Genomic DNA, 22,860 nt, shown 5'->3' with positions numbered 1-22,860 from the left:
TATCATGTTTAAAAGAGATGATGTAAAAAATAGATATGTTTAGATAAAACTCATGTAATATTCTTCAGTAAATAGACAAAATGTTTATTTTTTTTACTTTCGAATATGATTTAAATGTTGTATTTCACTTACAAAGGCTTATTCTTTTACATTCATTCATAGGGACTTTTCTTTTATGGCTTATTATAAAAACATGGCATCAATTGAAAATTAAGTCTGTTGCATTTAAATGATCTGCATCTAATGATAATGTTGAACCAACTTTACTTTAGGATTATAAAGACTTTTTAAACATACTGAATTACAACGTATTCAGTATATACAGGGTGTACATAAAGTCCTGCACAGGTATAATATTTTCTGAACGATAACAGATAAATCAACAAGATTTGGTACATCAACACTACACCTAAAAATCTACTTTTTGAAGGAACTATCAGTTTTCTGTATCATCATGGGGACGTCCCGCAAGGAGTCAGAAGGAAATCTTAAATAGGAGCATAGGTCAATATGCACATCATTTGAAAGGGCTTATCTAGCAGAGTTTAATGCCGCAATCCACACTCAAAAGGATAGATCCAGTACAAAATGGCGGCTGTTCAAAGGTTTTACTTGGTTTCATTTTATTAGTAGCCATAACCCCAGTAAAGCAATACTGCAACCAAACGAATACTGCAGCTAAATACTACATTATGCTTATCAGTTGTACAGAAGTGAATTATGACGTTAGTTATCCTCAAGGGTTACAAATTTGGTCCTAATATATTGATAACGGGGAAAACCTGATAACAGTAACAATTAGAAAGCTCTTATCTTTGGGTCGCAGTTTGGACTTTCCTATTAGCCTGTCTATTCATAGTAGGCTATTCTAGTTTTCTTGTTTTAGTAGTGCTGTCCAACCTTTTTATCAGTGCGCTTTAGTACAAAAGAGTTTGTCGTATTGCTTGTAGTTCTTCAACTACACTATGTCGCTTGACAAACGTGAACGTATAACACTTGTTATGATGGTTGGTTGGGGAAACAACAGACGATCACACGAGGAAGCATGTCATTTATTTAGTGACTACTTTCAAGAGACGCAGCCAATTTCTAGAACAACTATAAGGAGAACTGTTCAACGCTTTATGGGAACAGGAAGTGTTTCCGATCGTCATAGGTCACGAAGGCCCGCTACTGAGACAACCGAAGACAACTCTTTAGATGTATTGCAGTCATTTATTGAGAACCCGCAAGAGTCCCTACGCTCAGCAGCACAAACTCATGACATCTCTGTTACGTCTATTAAAAAAATTCTGAAAGGGTCTAATTTTAAGCCTTATAAAGTTCATTTGGTGCACAAACTCAACAAAGATGATTTCGGTCGACGTATAGAATTTTGGTAAAACTATAATAGCCAAAATAGATCACAACGAAATTGATTGTGTTTTCAGACGAGTGTTCATTTATGCTGAATGGAAGCATAAACAGGCACAATTGCCGTTACTGGAGTAGCGAAAATCCTCACTGGATGCGGGAGGCACATACGCAGTATCCACTAAAGGTGAATGTCTGGCTTGGTGTGATAGGTATCCAGTTGGTAGGTCCTTTCTTTATTGAAGGAAATTTAAATGCAATATCATACCAACGTTTGCTGGAAAATAAAATTACACCAGCACTTTGAAACATGGTTTGGAGAACATTCCCAGAATATCTGGTTTCAACAGGACAGAGCACCCCCACACTACGGCATCGACGTAAGAGCCTATTTTAACACTGTTTTTTGGCAACGGTGGATCAGAAGGCGGGGGACTGTAGAATGGCCAGTGCGTTCACCAGATCTGTCTCCATTAGACTATTTTGTTTGGGGTTACCTTAAGGACAACGTCTACAAAACAAAGCCTCAAAATTTAAATGAACTGAGACAAAGAATACTTCTAGAATGTCAGACGATTCCTCAAGTTCCCTGCTAAATTCTGTTTTTAAGAGCGTCTTTCCAACTGTCAAATAACCGGAGGTGAACAACTCGAACATTTACTCTGAAAACATTTGGTAAGTAAACATCTTTTTGAAATAAAACCTTTGAACAGCCGCCATTTTGTACTGGATCAATCTTTTTGAGTGCGGTTTGCGGCATTAAACTCTGCTAGATAAGCCCTTTAAAATGATGTGCATATTGACCTATGCTCCTATTTAAGATTTCCTTCTGACTCCTTGCGGGACGTCCCTATGATATTACAGAAAACTGTTAGTTCCTTCAAAAAGTAGATTTTTAGGTGTAGTGTTGATGTACCAAATCTTGTTGATTTATCTGTTATCGTTCAGAAAATATTATACCTGTGCAGGACTTAATGTACACCCTGTATATACGTATTTAACGTATATAATATAAATTCATTTAGTTCAGAGAGCTACGTAGCAATGCTCAAACTAATGATTCAAATTTTTTTCTACTGTAAATTCTCGTACTTATTAACTAAACAAATGTATTACTTTTACACTTTTTAGAAATTTCAAATTTCTTAAATTGATTCAAAAATCATGTTCACTGAGCATTCCTACCTTTCTCAGATGTAATACTCTCAGCCTCTGAAGACAAAGCATTGTAATTTGGTGAATCAGAATCAATTACATGTCGGTAATTGTCTCCAGCTTTTTCTCCAACAGTACGTTGTTCTCTCAATAAAAATAAATAATCCAGCATTTTAGAATCCATATTTGTTCTGTTCCATATTTTATCTTGTTCATGTAATTGTTCATATAAAGGCATTAATTCTTTAATAATGTCATGAATTTCTTTTTCTTCCACGGTACTCTTATTTTTCATGTTATCTTGAAAAAATTCACTGAGAAATTTTGCTGCGCCAATTAAATGTGTTTTATCAGGTGTTTCTTGAATAGTATTTTCTTGATGTATTAAAGTTTCATTTTTTTGAATTTCATCTTTAAACAAGTTAATCCAATCAGTAATTTCAAACTTAGAGTTAGTGACATCTTTACTTCCATCCAATTTAGATCCTATTTGCCAATCACACAACCACGGTCTTGATTGATTAAGTGATTCTGAAAATAAAATGATTCATTAAGTGGTGGGTTCTTAAGTTATATTGTAACATATATATTCTCTTAATTGCAAAATAAATCTCATATCAATTCAAGCTTTGAACTGACATTTTTTGGATGAATTGGCTCATTATCTTTTGTTGATGGTGTTCTTTCGCGAAATATTTATCCAGATTTCAGAAACCAAGTCTGAGACAGCGTCAGACACCAGATGCTGCAATAAAAGGAAGGTGAACTGGAACTAAACTCAAAATTCAATTGAATCAACCTTTCCTACCATAGCTACGTTATGTGTGGAAAACTCGATTGCTCTCCCGTGCTTAGAGATCTTGCCTATCACATTGTAGTGCTGCTCTCAATTGTGTACCTTATGAGACAATGAGACTACCTCTTCACCTATTTTATTGGTGTCTCTGATGTTGAGACAGTGTAAAAGCTTTGTTTTCAGCCTCTTTGTCGTCGAATTTCTTTGGATCTCTTCAGACGAACATGACTCCAGATTTCAGGAGTCAAGTTTGAGACAGCATAAGATACCAGACGCTGCAATGAAAGGAAGGTGAACTGGAGCTAAACTCAAAATTAAACCTTTCTATAATTTGGTAAACTAAGTCCTCAACATGCTTTTCACACAATGAGATTAAAACGCAGAACTAAGAATTACCAAACACATCGCTGTCAGTAATAGTCATGATAACAAAGTAGTAAACAAACTATTGTACAAACAAAAGAAGAACTTCATGCTCCAAGCAAAACTAAGTAACAATAGAGTATTGTCGGACATGAATTATTATATTTAAATATCAATTGAAAAAAGAATGAAGTATTCACACTTCATGTTAAACTCAAAATAAAATGAACAAATTCAAAATTTCAACTGATAAAATTACCCAAGTAACAAGCAGTATGACGCTTCTAACATTTAAATGTACAAAGATATATTTGAGGCCACACTGACATTGTTTATCAATAAACATTTTTTTAAAAACTTCACATAACAGTTAATTAAGGTGTCCAGTATAACGAAAGTACCTAAAATACTGAAAATATTTAACAGTATAAAACACTCAATATTGAATGCCCTGGTACTTATAAGAAGTAAGTTAGTTGTATAACAAGTTTAAAGTTAAAGTTGTTAAAACAAGCTTAAAGTTAAAGTTATTATAACAAGTTTAAAGATTAAGTTACAAATCTACATTTTAACATGAAGTTTCACAAAACCTGTAATAAGTAAAATATCTGACAAGGCATGAAAGTTGCCAAATTGAAATGTTTGGTACTTCAATCACGTACAAATTACTACAAATTTGAATGTTTATTTCCTTATACAACATTTTAATTTTAAATTTTTAAATTTTAAAAACAGATTGGTCATCCATGATTTATTCATATTAAAAACCAAATTGCTGTTAGTTGTAGGTAGCCATGGGAAACAGGTCCCACCACTTCTGCAAGAGCTGGGGGGGATAAATTTCATTGTGGAAATTGTCATAAATCAGGAGAATTTGAACTATGTTGTTCAAAACTTGGTGGAAATGACGTTTAAATGAATATCATTCACTATTTATCCATTGAAGCACTGAATGTATGGCTCTAAGTTAGATAAAATAGTAAATGTAGCAACTACAACAAATGTACATTTTTTTAGCATTACATTCCGTTTTGACAGAAAACTTTGCTATTCACTGTGTAAATGTAAAACTACATAAACTTATGTCAACATCTAATATCAGAGGTTTTATAGATTTGTCAACCATTCAGGCGAATTTCTATAAAAGTCATGGTTTTCACTTTAATACAAGAGGTAGAGTTTTACTGGCTAAGTTAATATGAGAAAATATAAACAAAGATCATTGCAGTGTTCAGAGCAACATACACACACAGGAAAATACAACCACACAGAGAATCTCTAATATACAGTACAACAGCAACTCAAACAGCAATAAATACACGTGTAGTCACTGGCCAACAACACGACCTTCATTTATACCACCACACTCACTGTTTTTGCACATCAATTGCAGAAGAGCCCTGTTAAATAAAGCACAGAAAATCAAGAGCGCAAATGTTCAGTGTTACAAAAATAATAATATCTTAAATACAAATAACATAATTAATTTCCATGAGAAAATACAGCACCTGCTCATAGTTTACATAATTTTGCTAGAGCTAATAGGCAGGCATGCTAAAGAAAGGGGCATTCAATCATTTTCTACTTTTCACCAAAACGTTTCATGTCTGTCATATCACTTATATATGTTAGAAATAAATTTAGAGGAAATACAAAAAGTTATCTTAGCACTAACTAAAGCAGTAGAATTTGTTATATTACACATTCCTTAGTACAAAATTTGCTCATCTTTCGTGAGATCACAATCCTCTGGAGGCGGATTTTTACACAACTTTTTTAAGATTCATCCCTTATAATTAACTATTTACTTACTTACTGTCACAAAACATTTAAACACAATTTAAGCATTACAAAACACCATTTACATGCATGTCAAAACACCAAAATAAGACAGGTACCTTGCCTATATGAACTATTTAATCTAGAAGCTATGAAAAAGTCTATATGGGTGCAGTATTTTCACAGGTTATCAAGTGACGAAAAACAGCAGCATGAACCTTGCCCAGTGGGACTTGACTTTTGGGGAAAATATCAAAAAGCAAAGGCAACTGGTGAAGTTTAATAACACAAAAAATCAGTGCCAAAAGCAGTAGTTAGTGCTTCACATAAAACAAAAAAGACCTCTGAAAAGATAAACTCTTACAAAAATGTCTTCATTGAAGGACACAAAATCCAAATGAGGTCTAAATTTCCAGAAAGAGTGTATAAGATACAATACTTTGAAATACGAAGAACAAGCATAAGAATTAAAATATACGTTTACGCTCACCCTTGTACAAACTTTGGGATCGACATTCCTTGCTGTTTTTTTCCAGTCCTGCTTCATTACTTCTTGGACTGTTTGATAATGCAGCTATACTCGTAGAGTTATTTGTTTGATCTTTCTCACAAGTCTCTTTACTTGATTTAGCTTTTCCTTGAGAAACTTTCCTTTCGCTGTTTGAGTCTGTATCTGACTCTCTATCATCTACTCTTCTGAGTCTTTTTTGTTCATTTATGTCCAACTTCGAGAGTAATACTTTAACTGGCCTTGTCAAGCACTCTTGTATCAACGGACACCAACTGATGTTCTTCAGAGAAGTTTCAGAAGAGGTTGATGTTACTGGCGATTGATCCCTACCTATAATAAAGATTTAATATGAATATATCATATATATACATATACATTATATATATAATATATTATATTAATAGACCACTTCTTGAGGTTCTAAATTAGTCAACTTGCAGGTCAGATTTAGATAACTACTCTAAATTGATAATTGCACTGGCTTGTAAAGTTTGTGAACTTAAACATTAATATGTAGTGTGTTTTTTAAATAGGTACAATTTTAATATATACAAAAATCAAGTGAACTTTTTGTTGTAACAATTTTATTTTTATATGAAAGCCTACACTTTATTCTACTTTTCTATATAATTGTCACCAATTTTAAGGGGATCAGATAATCCAAGCGGAAAAAGTATTATTTATGACTTTAAAACTTTTTAAACATTTTTTATTGAGTCTAGGCACTTAACTAAACAAAAAAGCACAATATTAAAGTGTTAAAGTGTTAATTGGTATTCTAAAAAAACCTACTATGCCAGTTCTCTTTTTCATGTATTTTCAAATTCTTAGCTTTATTAGAAGTATGAAAAAAATATATGCTTACAAAGTATTTAAAAATCCTCAATTTCTATTTCCATAATATTTTTTATTACAAAAATCAAATGAACCAAATGATTACAAAATACAAGAATTTCTAGATATTACTATATTTATAATCCTCAAAAAGTTTAATCATCGTAGCTCTTAGAGTTACAGTTCTCTTGAAATATCCAGTTTTGTGTCTGAAAACATAGAAAAAAAAATCTAATTTGCGGATAATCGCAACTGAAGTTTGGCAAAACTCAGTGTGTTGTTTCATATTTTGGATTATATTAGGCTGCAGTAAGGTAATAAATTTTAAAGTTATTATTACAATTAGGGGTTACAAGGTTCTGTGTATCTTATTATTTGTTTTTATTGTACAGGTAACACTTTAGGCCTACGTATTTGGTTTTTTTTATTTTATTTATTTTTTATTTTTATTTTGTAACACATAATTTTACATAATCATGGCCCCACCAAGTCAACATGACTTATCGGTGAGGTCCATAATGAAACCTAAAAAAAAAGCAAGATACAAAATTACAGTTTCATTAAATATTTGTTTTATAGTTTGAACTGATAGTCATGAAATTTTCCAAGTAAGCCAGATAAAGTCTGTTTTTTTTTTCTAAAAATACATTTTTTTTAGTTCCCGACTACAAAAAACTCAAACTTCCAAAATTAATGGCTTCTAGATAATAATCTCTCGCTTTAGACAGTAGGGTAATTCAAAATTCCCGGCACACTGACAGTTCAAGAATGGTCAGACAGTAAATTAAAAACAAGAGCTACCGGCAGGACCGTGTGCGGCACAACTGTCCGGTTGATTCATTGTTTCACATCCAACTTTACACCTAATCTTACTTTGTATTGCTGACATTAGTGTTGTTTTAACTGTATGTATTGTTGTTTGTTGTGCTGTGTGATATCTAGCAATGTCTGTGAAACGTAAATGTGATGTGCTCTGTCTTTCTGACAAACTTAAAATTATAGAATAATTAGAAAAAGACGCAAGTAGATCAAACTTGGCTGCTGTATTTGAAACACCCGGAAACTTGGTGGTAAAAAATTAAGTCTCGAAGCTTTAGTAAACAAACTCTTCATCTATTTCTTTTAGATTAATTTTTTATCACATCTAAGTCATTAAAAATCTTTATGTACTATATATGCAATTCTCACTTTACATATTTATCTACTATACCTACTCTAATACTTTACTCAAGTGTGTCATTAAAGAGTATCGTAGTATGTATATCTAATAGGATATCAGTCATTTGACGTCGTTACACGTTAAAAGTTTTTTTTTTAACATATAACGATGGTAAATGTTCCTTGAACATACTTCCAAATCCTTTTAATGCTTCCATCGTTAAGTTAATAAAAAACTTAAAACAATGAATGTATTATAGTTCAATGACAAGGGTGTGTTTTATTTACGTCCTACTACTGCAGTTACTACCGCTCTGCAGCTTTAATGCTTAGTGACGAAATCTGAAACGATCATTTGGCCGATTTTAATTGTCCAATGCATTAGTAAGTTTCTTTTTTGGGGGGAGGGGAAGGGCGGAAGCTTGCCGCAGCACAGGAGTAGAACTAACCAAGATAAACTCACTACACTAGTGGAGGTAACCTTAGATCAACCGGCGTCAGATGTAGCTCACAAACACATGTCAATCTTCATTCAAAATTTCACGATCCCCGCCATTTAAAATACGATGTTTCGAGATTAATCAGTTCTTGATTCAAGAGGCTATCAAATTATGTTTTGATTTTATAAGTTCTTGGAGATGGAAAAATTATTTATTAAATTTTCTCGCTTCTCAGAAAAATTCCCGGCTTATTCCCGGTCCGTTAAATTCCCGGCTCATTCCCGGGATATATAAAAAATGGGAGTGCCGATGGCCGAGCGGTCTAAGTCGTTGGACTTTGAGTATGAGTAGAGATAACGCAGGTTCAAATCCTGTCTGTGACCATTGCACTTTTTATCAGTACCATTGACCTTGTACTGTATCGACTCTCCCCCTTATTCTGTTTGATAAGATCCTCGCACAGGCCAGTGGCCCATGAGGGCGGACAGAATAAGGCTTGAAAGGGGATCGGCCTCTCCTTTAAAAAAAAAAGAACTCAGATGTAAATAGCCGCCACCAGATGACAGTCACAGCTGTATAGTCGTGCCATATGCCTATATCTGCTATATCGAATGTGCAGTATCAAATTGATATGTATTACATTTTAAATCGCTTTCAGCAAATTTGAAACATTATTAAAGACAAGATAAAAAAAAAACTCATTATGGAACAAAGAAGTTGACCCAACCAAGTTGTAAGAATGATCTCGGTGAGGTGAATGTAATGTCAGTGGTCATATTTGACGATGATATACCAGGTTTGCAAACATCTTCTAGTGTCAGAGGCAGTGATACTTTGCCAGATAATTCAAACAGAAACAGAGCACAAGCTGCTAGTTCAAATTGTATGTTTCCATACAATTCTTTGTCTGAATGAAGTGTACACATCATTCTATGAAAAAGATGAGTAGGAGTGACCTAAGCATGACCTTGTCTAATACATATACATTTTACTGCTGTTGATAAACACTAAACAATTTGCCTACCCTACACTTAACAAGTTTTCAATCATATCAGACATTAACCGTGAACCTACGTCCTTAGCTGAATCAAAGTTGACGTTGCTATTTGCTCCATCCATTCTTCTTCTTCTATGGGGTGGCCTACTGCCATGCACTTAAGCCTCAAGGGCCTTTTGCGCACCCCGGAAGCACACAATGAGGCCTACCAGACTATGACTCCAGCAGTTCCACAAACCGCCGAAAACAACCTATCAGGTCCTCCTGGGGAAATTCACCACCCTTATCCAAACTACCAAAGATGGCATACCGCTCTCTTGCTATTGAAGGACAGTCAAAGAGCAAGTGTTCAGCAGTTTCATCCTGCTCATCACACATTCTACAGAGCGGATCCTCCTGAAGGATGCCGACTCTGTGAAGATGCTTTCTCAGGGTGACCATTACTTAAGCAATAAAGCAAAGATAATTCTCAATGAAAGGAGTTATGCTGTTGAAGCCTCCAGCTGCATCTCGATTCTTTCTTGATTCCCAAAGCTCCACTGTGGTTACAGATACTGCATCTAACAATGTTTCCACAGCGTTCACAATCTTGGTGCCAACTGCCATTGATTCTATCCATTTCGAATCTACCAAGCTTGCAATGCCATGGTCATTCAGTGATTGCATTGATAAGGTTCAATGATGAAGAGTAACCATGTACTGTTCCAGAACTTGTCAGTTCTTCTTATAGTGAAATATGATTTCCCGACAAATATCTTCCTCAAACACACTGTTGGTCATAGTTTCTCGTATGTTGGGTATCCCTTGAATATCTAGGTGTGCTGTATTGGGACAATTTAAATGACCAGCTGCATGGAACATGGTAACAAGAATCCTTAAGAGAGCCATCTTAGAATAAAAAACAACCTTGAGAATGAAAAATAATCAATAATTAAAAAAAAAACTTAAAAAAACAATACAAACACACAAATCAAGTAGCATTAACTTAGTTCTATTTTTAAACTTATTGGCAAGCGGCAGCACCTCGCAATGTTGAGGTTACTTGTTGAAGGTTTTCATAACTTGATTAATAAAACTATTTTGTGTAAGCGATAAGTTACACCTTATTGTTACTAAGCTTAACCCTTCACACGCCACTAATAAATCCATTAACTTTCCCGCCACCCAAGACAAATAAAAAATGCTGTTTCTTTAAGTTCAAAGCTAATGTTTATTATAACTAAATTATAAAAGGTGAAAGCAAAAAAGGTATAAAACAGTGCATTTTAATCATTTAGCGTATTTATTGAAAAAAATAAAAAAGAACTATTAACAAAACTGTTTGTTTCAAATAAATTTAAATTTAACTGTAAAATGTAATTAAACTGAAAAGTAAAAAGTGAAACTAAAATGTAATTAATTTCAAACTATACTATCACAAAATTATCACACGATGAAGAATAATAATGAGATACGTAGTAGAAATGCACGATCACGTCCGCTCGTGATAACCAAGAAAGCAGTAATACACGCCACGGATACGTTTGGTTATAGATCTGTAGGAAACACAGAACTGACGAGCAGGTGGTTGGAGTTAGACAACTCCCCCTCCCGCAGAGTGACGTAGTTTACAAATACATATTTGGGAACTGCGATAAGCACGGAGTGTCCACTGTCTCATTTCAAAGGCCTTTTGTGAACTAAAAAACTCTCCAAGAGACAAAACCTATAATACCGGATATAACTGTATTTGGCGTTTTGGTCAAAGTGTACCATTCTAATATATCTGTCTACGGCGTGGGAAGGGTTTACTTGAATCTAGTGTTATGCTCACATACAGAGGAGTGGTCCTGCAAAGTAGACAAGATATACATAGAGGGCATTGATAGAATCCTTAATTTTACAAAGAGTTCTACAATGGGTTCGAGCTGATACCCCACTTGGCCTAATTGACCTCTTGGCACAAAGAGTCTCTTGACTTCACGAAAGTTGCCCAAGAGTGGAATATAAGGAAGGAGACAAATATTGTTAATATACTCGTACAGAGTGAACCAGACCACCTGGGTCACTGATTGTAGCGGTATAACAAGTAAAGATAGAAACTGTTTCAATGAACCCCTCCTATTTTGTAATTAAAGAATTCAAAAGAATTATGTTTAACTCCCCAAAAAGTCTGTAAGGGGTATTTTTAGAGGATGGGGGATTGTTTTCAGGAAATTTTTAAACATAAAGGTGGGGTGTATGGTACCTTTTAACAGGTTTTTTACTGTTATTCTATTGAACACTATGAAACTGCAAAAGAAACCAAAAATAGTACGTAGTTCTTTCAAAAAATAACTACAAAAGTTCAGGAACTTTGATATAAATGGAAATCCATTTTTAATTTTACTATTTTATATTAAAAACAATTACAACTCCTCAAAATGTTGCCGATTTAATTATACTATTTTTTTTTTAAACATACCAATGATGACTATATATAAATAAGTAGGTATTAAATGACAATTTTTACCCACTCATTTATTTTTATACCCCCAGGAGAGTTTACGTCCGGCTGGTTAATACCTTCCAATTGAACTTACACTGGGTATAAGAAAAACATGCGACTTATACTTGGGCAAGCCCATTGATGTCCAGAAGCAGAACATCACTAACCACAAATATTGGTGTAAAAGGCTTGATCTATAGGTCAATAGGTGTTGGGAGTGGTGAAACTCCTTTAGTGTTAAATGCTGTTGCTAGCCTAAACATAAGGGAGGACACATAACGTAGCTATGGTGTAAAAGGGTTGATCTATAGGTCTACTCTACTGTGGAGGATGGCTGTTGGGAGTGGGTGAAACTCCTTTAGTGTTAAAAGCTGTTGCTAGCCTAAACATAAGGAAGGACACATAACGTAGCTATGGTGTAAAAGGGTTGATCTAATAGGTCTAGCCTACTGCAGAGGATGGCTGTTGGGAGTGGGTGGAACTCCCTTAGTGTTAAAAGCTGTTGCTAGCCTAATCATAAGGAAGGACACATAACGTAGCTATGGTGTAAAAGGGTTGATCTACCGGTCTACTCTACTGTGGAGGATGGCTATTGGGAGTGGGTGGAACTCCCTTAGTGTTAAATGCTGTTGCTAGCCTAAACATAAGGGAGGACACATAACGTAGCTATGGTGTAAAAGGGTTGATCTACCGGTCTACTCTACTGTGGAGGATGGCTGTTGGGAGTGGTGAAACTCCTTTAGTGTTAAATGCTGTTGCTAGCCTAAACATAAGGGAGGACACATAACGTAGCTATGGTGTAAAAGGGTTGATCTACCGGTCTACTCTACTGTGGAGGATGGCTATTGGGAGTGGGTGGAACTCCCTTAGTGTTAAATGCTGTTGCTAGCCTAAACATAAGGGAGGACACATAACGTAGCTATGGTGTAAAAGGGTTGATCTACCGGTCTACTCTACTGTGGAGGATGGCTGTTGGGAGTGGTGAAACTCCTTTAGTGTTAAATGCTGTTGCTAGCCTAAACATAAGGGAGGACACATAACGTAGCTATGGTGTAAAAGGGTTGATCTACCGGTCTACTCTACTGTGGAGGATGGCTATTGGGAGTGGGTGGAACTCCCTTAGTGTTAAATGCTGTTGCTAGCCTAAACATAAGGGAGGACACATAACGTAGCTATGGTGTAAAAGGGTTGATCTACCGGTCTACTCTACTGTGGAGGATGGCTGTTGGGAGTGGTGAAACTCCTTTAGTGTTAAATGCTGTTGCTAGCCTAAACATAAGGGAGGACACATAACGTAGCTATGGTGTAAAAGGGTTGATCTACCGGTCTACTCTACTGTGGAGGATGGCTATTGGGAGTGGGTGGAACTCCCTTAGTGTTAAATGCTGTTGCTAGCCTAAACATAAGGGAGGACACATAACGTAGCTATGGTGTAAAAGGGTTGATCTACCGGTCTACTCTACTGTGGAGGATGGCTGTTGGGAGTGGTGAAACTCCTTTAGTGTTAAATGCTGTTGCTAGCCTAAACATAAGGGAGGACACATAACGTAGCTATGGTGTAAAAGGGTTGATCTACCGGTCTACTCTACTGTGGAGGATGGCTATTGGGAGTGGGTGGAACTCCCTTAGTGTTAAAAGCTGTTGCTAACCTAATCATAAGGAAGGACACATAACGTAGCTATGGTGTAAAAGGGTTGATCTAATAGGTCTAGCCTACTGCAGAGGATGGCTGTTGGGAGTGGGTGGAACTCCCTTAGTGTTAAAAGCTGTTGCTAGCCTAATCATAAGGAAGGACACATAACGTAGCTATGGTGTAAAAGGGTTGATCTAATAGGTCTAGCCTACTGCAGAGGATGGCTGTTGGTAGTCGGTGGAACTCCCTTAGTGTTAAAAGCTGTTGCTAGCCTAATCATAAGGAAGGACACATAACGTAGCTATGGTGTAAAAGGGTTGATCTAATAGGTCTAGCCTACTGCAGAGGATGGCTGTTGGGAGTGGGTGGAACTCCCTTAGTGTTAAAAGTTGTTGCTAGCCTAATCATAAGGAAGGACACATAACGTAGCTATGGTGTAAAAGGGTTGATCTATAGGTCTAGTCTACTACTGCTGTTGGTAGTGGGTGGAACTCCATTAGTGTTAAAAGTTGTTGCTAACCTTAAACATGAGGGAGTACACATAACATAACTATGGTGTAAAAGGGTTGGTCTACAGGTCTAGTCTACTATTGCTGTTGGGAGTGGGTGGAACTCTCTTAGTGTTAAAAGCTGTTGCTACCCTAAACATGAGAGAGTACACATAACATAGACATGAATGGTGGGAAGGGTTGATTCAATGTTGAGTTTAGCTCCAGTTCATCTTCCTCTTAGTGCAGTGTCTGGAATCTGACGCCGCCAAAGACTTGACAAATATTAATGTTCTGTCAAATGCATTATCTCAACTTTGAAGAGTAACAGTCAAATTCTATGCTACTTTCATCATTCACCATTGATGTAACTTTTACCACTTATTTTTCAAAATAAATGTTCAAAAACATTAAAACTGCCAAGAACACAATACTTTTTCATTACAATGGTTGAAAACTCAATACAAATACTAATAATATTCATTATATTTTATACCACATTGTAAAAAAGTAGCAACAGTACCTGGACTGTCTATCTTCTTCTCACGCGAATCCCTTTTTAACTTCTTTGCTTGTGGAGGAATAGAACTCTTGACAGGGGTTTCGTCTGTGTGAGAACGTTTCCTAGCTCTCTCAGTTTGATCTAGAGAGAGAGAGAGTTACAGTTAAGTGTTGCAACAACCAGAGAACAGTTGACAGTTTACATGTAACATTTTATTTTTTAAATCTACAGAGTACAACAGTTGTTAAGATATATGGTAAAAATACCTGCCAATGGATCCATTACAAAATTAAACCTTAACTTTTATCTGAATTCAATATCAATTTCACTAAATAAGAAATACTAAAACATCATCAAGTGCAAAGCTGTTTTCTAAAAGCACGATTACTTACCAAGATACTATTAATTTTAAAATAGGAGAGAACCAGACAAGCCAGAACCAGAAAATTAATTTTACTCTAAGAAAAAGTAAAACTATTTAAGTAGTGAACAATTAAAAGATGCCTTATAAGAAATTTTAATAATATTTAGTAAAATTGTAGTAAATTGGCTAACCATTAGATTTAAATTAAATTACAGAGAAAAACATAATACGTTGCACGGATAGAAACTTCATATTTATTGATAATTTTTACTATAAAATATTATATCTATGTTATATTTATTAGTCATTGTACCTAAATACACAATACCTTCAATTAATTTACACACAGTTATGAAAAATATAAATAACTTCACATGTCAACAAACGTTGACTGCGCATAATTTGTTTTTGTTCAGCAATAGCGATCCAAACACCAAAACTTAGTTCTGAAATAATTGAGCAAACGTAAATATTCACATATCAAACCGAACTTATTGGCAAAAAATAAAAGCAAAGCTGCTTGGTGACATAATACAAACAAGTCAGCCAAAGTCAACACGCAGGCCATTTCCCAAGTCTCATTTTCTCAGTCTCCTGACACTTTTAATGATTTTTTTGTCCTCTTCTGTGGAAAGATACTTTGTCAAACACCATTGGTAATAGTAGCCTATGAATTATTTTTAATTAATCTTGACAAGTTCCTGTAACTCAGAGACTATAAATTTTAACATTTAGTTTTAAAGGAAATTAACAGGTGGAGGAAACCTATGGGAGGCTATTCTTAGCCTAAAGCAATAGCACATGTTTGGATTGTTTTTTTGGTATCAATGCACATGTACTAAAAAGCTGGGCTGCCGAACATGATTTGGTGAGGTTCCTATTTGACTTATCTTGTTTAATGAATGTATTAATAGTGGGAGGATCTTATCCTGATGATAATTTTAAGATTAGTAAAGGTTAGTTCCTGTTCATAAGAAAAGGTACCTATTGGACAAGCAATTGCAACTATAGGACCTATTTCTATTATTCCAAGCTGTGTCGAAGGTCTTTGAGGCGGTTTGGTACAAATGGGCAGATTTGTGGGCTTATTTAGAGTCAAATAAGTTATTCAGTAACTGTCAGTTTTAGGTTTCCGTTCTAATACTCACATACAGTACCATAAAAGCGGTACAGGCTCTTGTAAGTGCTTGTTTTTGGATGGCCTTGAATGAAAAAATTGTGATTTGTTAATTTTAGAAGTTTATGAACCTTTCAAAGGCCTTTGATACAGTTGAACATAGTATTCAAGTCAATAAATTGAAATTTTATGGTTTTAATCAATGTAGTTTTTAGATTTGTTTAACTCTTATCTGACGAAATAGGTCCACAATAGTGTATATTTAAGATTGGCTTCATAAATTCAGTATCTAAACCCGGTTAACTTTGGAGTGGCCGACAAGGCTCAATACTGGGCCAACATTATTTTATTCTTTATATAAAATGGACCTCCGCAGGAAATTCTAAATTGACAGCTGTGTAAATAACTTAACTCTCATTGCAGATGACTTGGGGCTATTGGTTAGTACAGAATCAAGGCCTTGGACATTGTACCAAATTAAACTTAAGCGTATAAGAATTCTAACTGTCTTGTGGATAGGTTGGTTCTGTGCAAATAAACTTTGCATATGGCATAAACATTGTAAAAGTTTCAAGACCTACCTCTTAATTTGTACAGTAAAAGTAGCGAAAATAAGTATTAAGTTTCTTGGAAATATTGTTCAGTCCGAATCCTCAAGAGCCATGATCATATTAACTATATAGCCACTTCGAGTTGCTAAAGGTGTTTATCTTAATTAGGGCAATTAAGAGTGCAACAATTTTTCAACTGATGTAGTTATTGATTGTTTTGTATACAATGCTTATGTTTCATCTAAGCTTTAATCACTTATGGAATCACCTTATGGGGCAATTACACACAGTATGCAAAAAAAACTTTTTTATTCTGCAAAAAAGGGCAGTTTAGATTTGATTGCTGGTGTCTAATCCTAACAGAGAATCACTTGTAAAGCATTGAGTTTGCAAAGTTTAATATTTTAACCCCTGCCAATCCGTGTTATGTATTAAGTGTTTTGATGTATGTTAAAGAGTATAGTACGTTATGAAGTGACCTTGTTTAGCCGCTTAGTGAATAACCATACACTATTTAACGAGAAAATAGGAATGATCACTGTTTGCTGATGAAGTGTGTAAATACACAAGCACGCAAAGTAGCTTTAGGTATCATGGGAATCAAAATATGTACAATGCTTTATCTCGAACATGATAGAAAAAATTATCTAAGGCCTAGGTTTGAAACCTCCATAAAAGACAAGTTTGCTTTAAGAATATGTGTATATATAGTGTAAAATGAAATTTAGAATGCTAGTAATATTATGGCTTGCTTTAACTAGTTTTCACATGTTTATAATCTTTTGACGTAGTTATAGCACTATTTTGTATGTCCCTGACAATAAATTAATGAGAATAATGAGATAATCGATTTATTTTCGATAAAATATTTACAATTTAAATCATAAATTACTCATGTTGACATACTAAACCCATCTTAAACCAGTTTGCGATGGTTTAGCAATACATAAAAAAAACATAACTTAGAGAGTCTACCTTGTACCAAAATAAATAGGGCGGACGAGCTCGTGCAACATCTTAACCAACCACAGTATGTACACTACCTAAATCAATAAATCAACATACAAAAAAACCAATAGTCAGAACATAATTATACAAAAGCACAGCTTCACTTCTAATAAAAAAAATTATGTGACATCATAAGTAAACATAACAAAATGTCCGTAGCTAAGAAATAATCAAATTGAAATTAACAAAGTTCCACAAAAAGATATACTAATAAACCAATTAATTGAATTGAACTGTAATATTGTGACTAATGTATCTGTAAAAGAAACAAAAATAACAAAAAATAGCATAATCTTACTCAAAATATTATTTCAAACTTATTCACATTCAGCAAAATATACCAAATCAGACTATCAATTCAGAATATGTAATCAGTATTGACGTGTCCTCAAAGTTAAAAAGCCATTATCGTTAATTTATTTTTTAAACCTAATTTTTTGATCGTACACAATTTAATTTCTGCTGGTAATTTTCCAATTAAAATAGTTCTGCACCTAAAAAAATAAAAGATCTTGTCATTACGGATTTTGAAACTTTTGGTTTTCGCTTAATAAATTGGCCTGAGTTTACTACGTGTGTTTATGATTAAGCATTATAAGCTCGGTTTCATTATTGTCCCACTAAGACGAAAAAAAGAATATTATGAAGAACCTTGAAGATATATAAATGTTTGTAAAGGTAATATAACTTTTAGTTGATTAAATAGATTAAAAGATGATTCTCTTTTATTTTTTTTTATTGTAATATAATCCTAAATATAAGTGATTCTGCACTGTTCTTACTTTTGTTTATTAAATTCTTGAAAGTTCCTCCCCCAACAATGAATGCCATATCTTGTAATTTTAGAGTTTATGAAGACAGCGAAAATAGAGTAAATCTTTAAAAGCCTTTTGGGTCCACATATAATTCCTCAAAAAATAAAAATTTGTCGAATGCTCCCTTTTAAAATCCTCTGTTAGCTCCTCAATGTGGGATCCTTCCAAGATAATTCCCTGTCCTATTATAACCCCCTCCAAATATTTGAAGATTCCCGACCATTTTCTATTGGCTAGACAATTACCAATGTTTGGCTCACTTTTGGACAATGTTAACTGATACATGATACTAAATATGGATTCTCTTCAAAAATATAAGGGCCTATTCAATTTTAAAATTTTAAAACTTTTGTTTTTGAAAACATTGACACACATCATTTTTAATTTTCTAAACCCACCACTATTCAAGAAGGAGAGTGTTTCGTTTACAACTGTTACATAATCTCTTGCTATCGTATATTTCCAAAACAAAAAAGCAACATCATCAGCGACACTGCGGTTACCCTTCCTCCTTCGAATTGGAACTTCCTAAAAGATCAGTTAATAAAAAATTAAAAAACCAGTAGCTGATAAAAGCGATTCCTTGCGGTAACACACAACCTTTTTTTATAATTTCCCCGGTTTACCTTAAGCATCCCCTACCACTTGACAATTTTTGTTTCGCGTTTCGTGAACATCAAAAATTGCCTGAAACCAGTTCAATTGCATTTCCTCTAATTCCTATAATTTTCCATTATAAGCCAGTAAACATGCATGATCAACCAAATTCGAAGGCCTTACGAAAGTCTACAAAAACAGCTGTAACATTTGTTTTTCTCGTTTAGTTTATGTATAAACATTAATTTGATTTTGATTTGCCTGAGTGTAAGCGAAGCCTATTACTCAGACTACTGGCAAAATTTGACTTTGTTATGTCTGTGGAGGATATTTTAAGAATGAATTGAGATAGTTTTTTTTAAATATTTTGTTTTTGTTAATGGATGGTTGGAAGGGGTACCAATAATTTTTACACACATTAAGTTAGCTCTATACATTAATTTAATAGTAACTAACTAGTTATATTTGCACCAATATCACTTTAGGATTAACTATTGTGCTATCATAGCTTCAGACTGTAATGTTATTATTATCTTAAAGATTTTTGAGAAAGATGAGATTTCTAGAATGATGCTCATTGATTTATAGAAAGCTTTAGACAGTTTATCATATGATATTTTGTACAAAAAATTACTATGTTATGGCATTTACGGGAATGAATTGTAACTTTTAAACTAATTTCTCACAGGCAGGACACATTGTGTGAAATTAAACAATTTATAATCTAATTTTAAAACTAATAACAACCAGTGTGGCTCAAGGGTAATTTATTGGGCCTTTCTTGCTTCTAGTTTAAGTTAAATTTGGGAGTAATGTAATGTCAGCAACTAATGTAATTTTAGTACACAGATAACAGACGGCACAAGTAACTTGGACACATATTTTGGTTCTTAAATCAATGGGTGAAATAATATTGTACTACTACAGTATTCTGCAGATACACATCACCTCCTCTTGATAGATTGAAAGTTAATGTTCCAGCATATTTTGATTGTATCTTCTAAACACTTACCAACAGAGTGTTCTTTTATCATTACTGGAATGGTTAAGCACTCATGAGTTTGTTGGCAATATATTTTCAAAATGTACTTTTGTGGAATCATTGATAAATGTATTGTTCTCTGACAAAATGAGGTTTCTATTGTCTCAATTTGAATTCCCCTTAAAGTGTTCACGAGCTCAAAAATATTTGTCTCAATATTTATTTTTTGTGTACCAACAGAATTACACTTAGATTAAAATTCAATTTAATTTTCAAAAGATAACTGTTACATAAATATCAATTTCAATTATACAAATAGTGTTAAATCTTCCTTACCATCGACACAAGTAGTTTTACTGCCCCTTGTCAACACATCAGGTGATGGAACTGCTGCTTTTGTAGTAGGTGCTTTTTCTCTAATATCTGTAACATTTATGGATAAGACATACCTATGCATTCCATCTATAACCTAATGCAAGAAAGAATATTTTTATTTATGTAGATATTACCTAATAAAGCACTTTGTGCACAGGAATTTCTCTTTATATCTTCTACACACTTACCAACAGAGTGTTCTTTTATCTTTACTGGAATGGTGATACACTTCTGAGCTTCTTGGTAATATTGTTTCAAAACATAATTTGTTAAATCATTGATAAATTTATTGTTTCCTGACAAAGATATTTCTACTGACTCCATTTGAATTTCTCTTAAATTGTTGACAAGTATTTGTCTCAATATTTATTTTGTGAGTATCAACGGAAATACAATTGGATTAAAATTTAATTTAATGTTCAAAAGTTGACTATTAAATAACCATCAATTTCAATGATATAAACAGTTTTAAATCTTCCTTACCATCGTCACATGGAGTTTTAGTGCCTCTTGTCAACTTATCAGATGATTGAACTGCTGCTTTTGTAGTAGGAACGTTTATTCTAATATCTGTAACATTTATAGATTATATATACCTAAACATTCAATCTATAACCTAATACAAGAATTGATAGTTTTATTGTAGATATTACCTGATTTACCTAATAAAGCACTTTGTGTACAGGAATTTCTCTTTATTTCTTCTAAACACTTCCCAACAGTGTTCTTTTATTTTTACTCAAATGATGAAACACTTCTGAAATTCTAGGTAATATTTTTTTTAACGTACCTTTGTTGTTTCAATGATAAATTTTTGGTTTTTTGACAAAGATACTTCTACTGACTCAATTTGAATTTCTCTTAACTAAGAGAAATTCAAACTCTATTATATGTGAACTCACATTTAATTTTCTCAATTTTGTTTTGCGTATCAACAGAATTACACTTGGATTACAATTCAATTTAATTTTCAAAAGCTAACTGTTACATAACTATCAATTTTAATTATACAAATAGTGTTAAATCTTCCTTACCATCGACACAAGTAGTTTTACTGCCCCTTGTCAACACATCAGGTGATGGAACTGCTGCTTTTGTAGTAGGCGCTTTTTCTCTAATATCTGTAACATTTATAGATATGACATACCTATGCATCCCATTTATAACCTAATGCAAGAAAGAATATTTTTATTTATGTAGATATTACCTGATTTACCTAATAAAGCACTTGGTGTATAGAAATTTCTCTTTATATCTTCTAAACACTTTCCAACAGTATTCTTTTTTTTTTACTGGAATGATGATACACTTCTGAAATTCTTGGTAATATTTTTTCAAAACGTACCTTTCTTGTTTCATTGATAAACTTTTGGTTTTTTGACAAAGATGCTTCTACTGACTCGATTTGAATTTCTCTTAAATTGTTCACATAGACATTTTTTATTATTATTTTTTTTTGTGTATCAACAGAATTACACTTGGATTAAAATTCAATTTAATTTCAAAAAGTAACTGTTACATAACTATCAATTTCAATTATATAAACAGTGTTAAATCTTCCTTACCATCGACACAAGTAGTTTTACTGCCCCTTGTCAACACATCAGGTGATGGAACTGCTGCTTTTTTGGTAGGCGCTTTTTCTCTAATATCTGTAACATTTATAGATAAGACATACCTATGCATTCCATTTATAACCTAATGCAAGAAAGAATATTTTTATTTATGTAGATATTACCTAATTTACCTAATAAAGCACTTTGTGTACAGAAATTTCTCTTTATATCTTCTACAAACTTACCAACAGAATATTCTTTTATCTTTAATGGAATGGTGATAGACTTCTGAGCTTCTTGGTAATATTGTTTCAAAACTTACTTTTGTTGAATTACCGAAAAATTTATTGTTTTCTGTCAAAGATGTTCCTGCTCTCTCAAATTGAATTTCTTTTAAGTTGTTCACAAATATTTGTATCAATATTTATTTTTGTAGTATCAACAGAATTACAATTGGATTAAAATTCATATAATTTTCAAAAGTTAACTATTACATAACCATGAATTGCAATGCTATAAACAGTTTTAAATCTTCCTTACCATCGTCACATGGAGTTTTAGTGCCTCTTGCCAAATTATCAGATGATTGAACTGCTGCTTTTGTAGTAGGAACTTTTATTCTAATATCTGTAACATTTATAGATTATATATACCTAAACATTCAATCTATAACCTAATACAACAATTGATAGTTTTATTTATGTAGATATTACCTGATATACCTAATAAAGCACTTGGTGTCTAGAAATTTCTCTTTATATCTTCTAAACACTTTCCAACAGTGTTCTTTTATTTTTACTCGAATTATGATACACTTCTGAAATTCTTGGTAATATTTTTTCAAAACGTACATTTGTTGAATTACTGAAAAATTTGTTGTTTTCTGTCAAAGATGTTTCTGCTCTCTCAAATTGAGTTTCTTTTAAGTTGTTCACAAATATTTGTATCAATATTTATTTTTGTAGTATCAACAGAATTACAATTGGATTAAAATTCATATAATTTTCAAAAATTAACTG

General features: G+C 33.4%; 1 protein-coding gene across 9 annotated transcripts in view; it reads right to left on the bottom strand.

Moving 5' to 3' along the window:
* LOC124353138 (mucin-3A-like) overlaps positions 1–22,860 on the bottom strand; it is a 110,677-nt gene that overhangs the window by 7,199 nt on the left and 80,618 nt on the right. For 4 of the 9 annotated variants that reach the window (XM_046802991.1, XM_046802995.1, XM_046802992.1 and 1 more), the window contains 8 exons: positions 22,382–22,468; positions 21,851–21,937; positions 21,320–21,406; positions 20,769–20,855; positions 20,247–20,333; positions 14,498–14,617; positions 5,937–6,287; positions 2,539–3,039 (listed from right to left, as the gene is read on the bottom strand). In XM_046802991.1, the coding sequence (XP_046658947.1) occupies positions 2,539–3,039; positions 5,937–6,287; positions 14,498–14,617; positions 20,247–20,333; positions 20,769–20,855; positions 21,320–21,406; positions 21,851–21,937; positions 22,382–22,468 (1,407 nt within the window). The remainder of the gene's footprint in view (positions 1–2,538; positions 3,040–5,936; positions 6,288–14,497; positions 14,618–20,246; positions 20,334–20,768; positions 20,856–21,319; positions 21,407–21,850; positions 21,938–22,381; positions 22,469–22,860) is intronic. The other 5 variants (XM_046802993.1, XM_046802997.1, XM_046802998.1 and 2 more) reach the window with 4 other exon arrangements.

The sequence above is a fragment of the Homalodisca vitripennis genome, chromosome 1 (assembly GCF_021130785.1).
Source record: "Homalodisca vitripennis isolate AUS2020 chromosome 1, UT_GWSS_2.1, whole genome shotgun sequence".
NCBI lineage: Eukaryota > Metazoa > Arthropoda > Insecta > Hemiptera > Cicadellidae > Homalodisca > Homalodisca vitripennis.
This window is presented reverse-complemented; position numbering and strand designations above follow the sequence as displayed.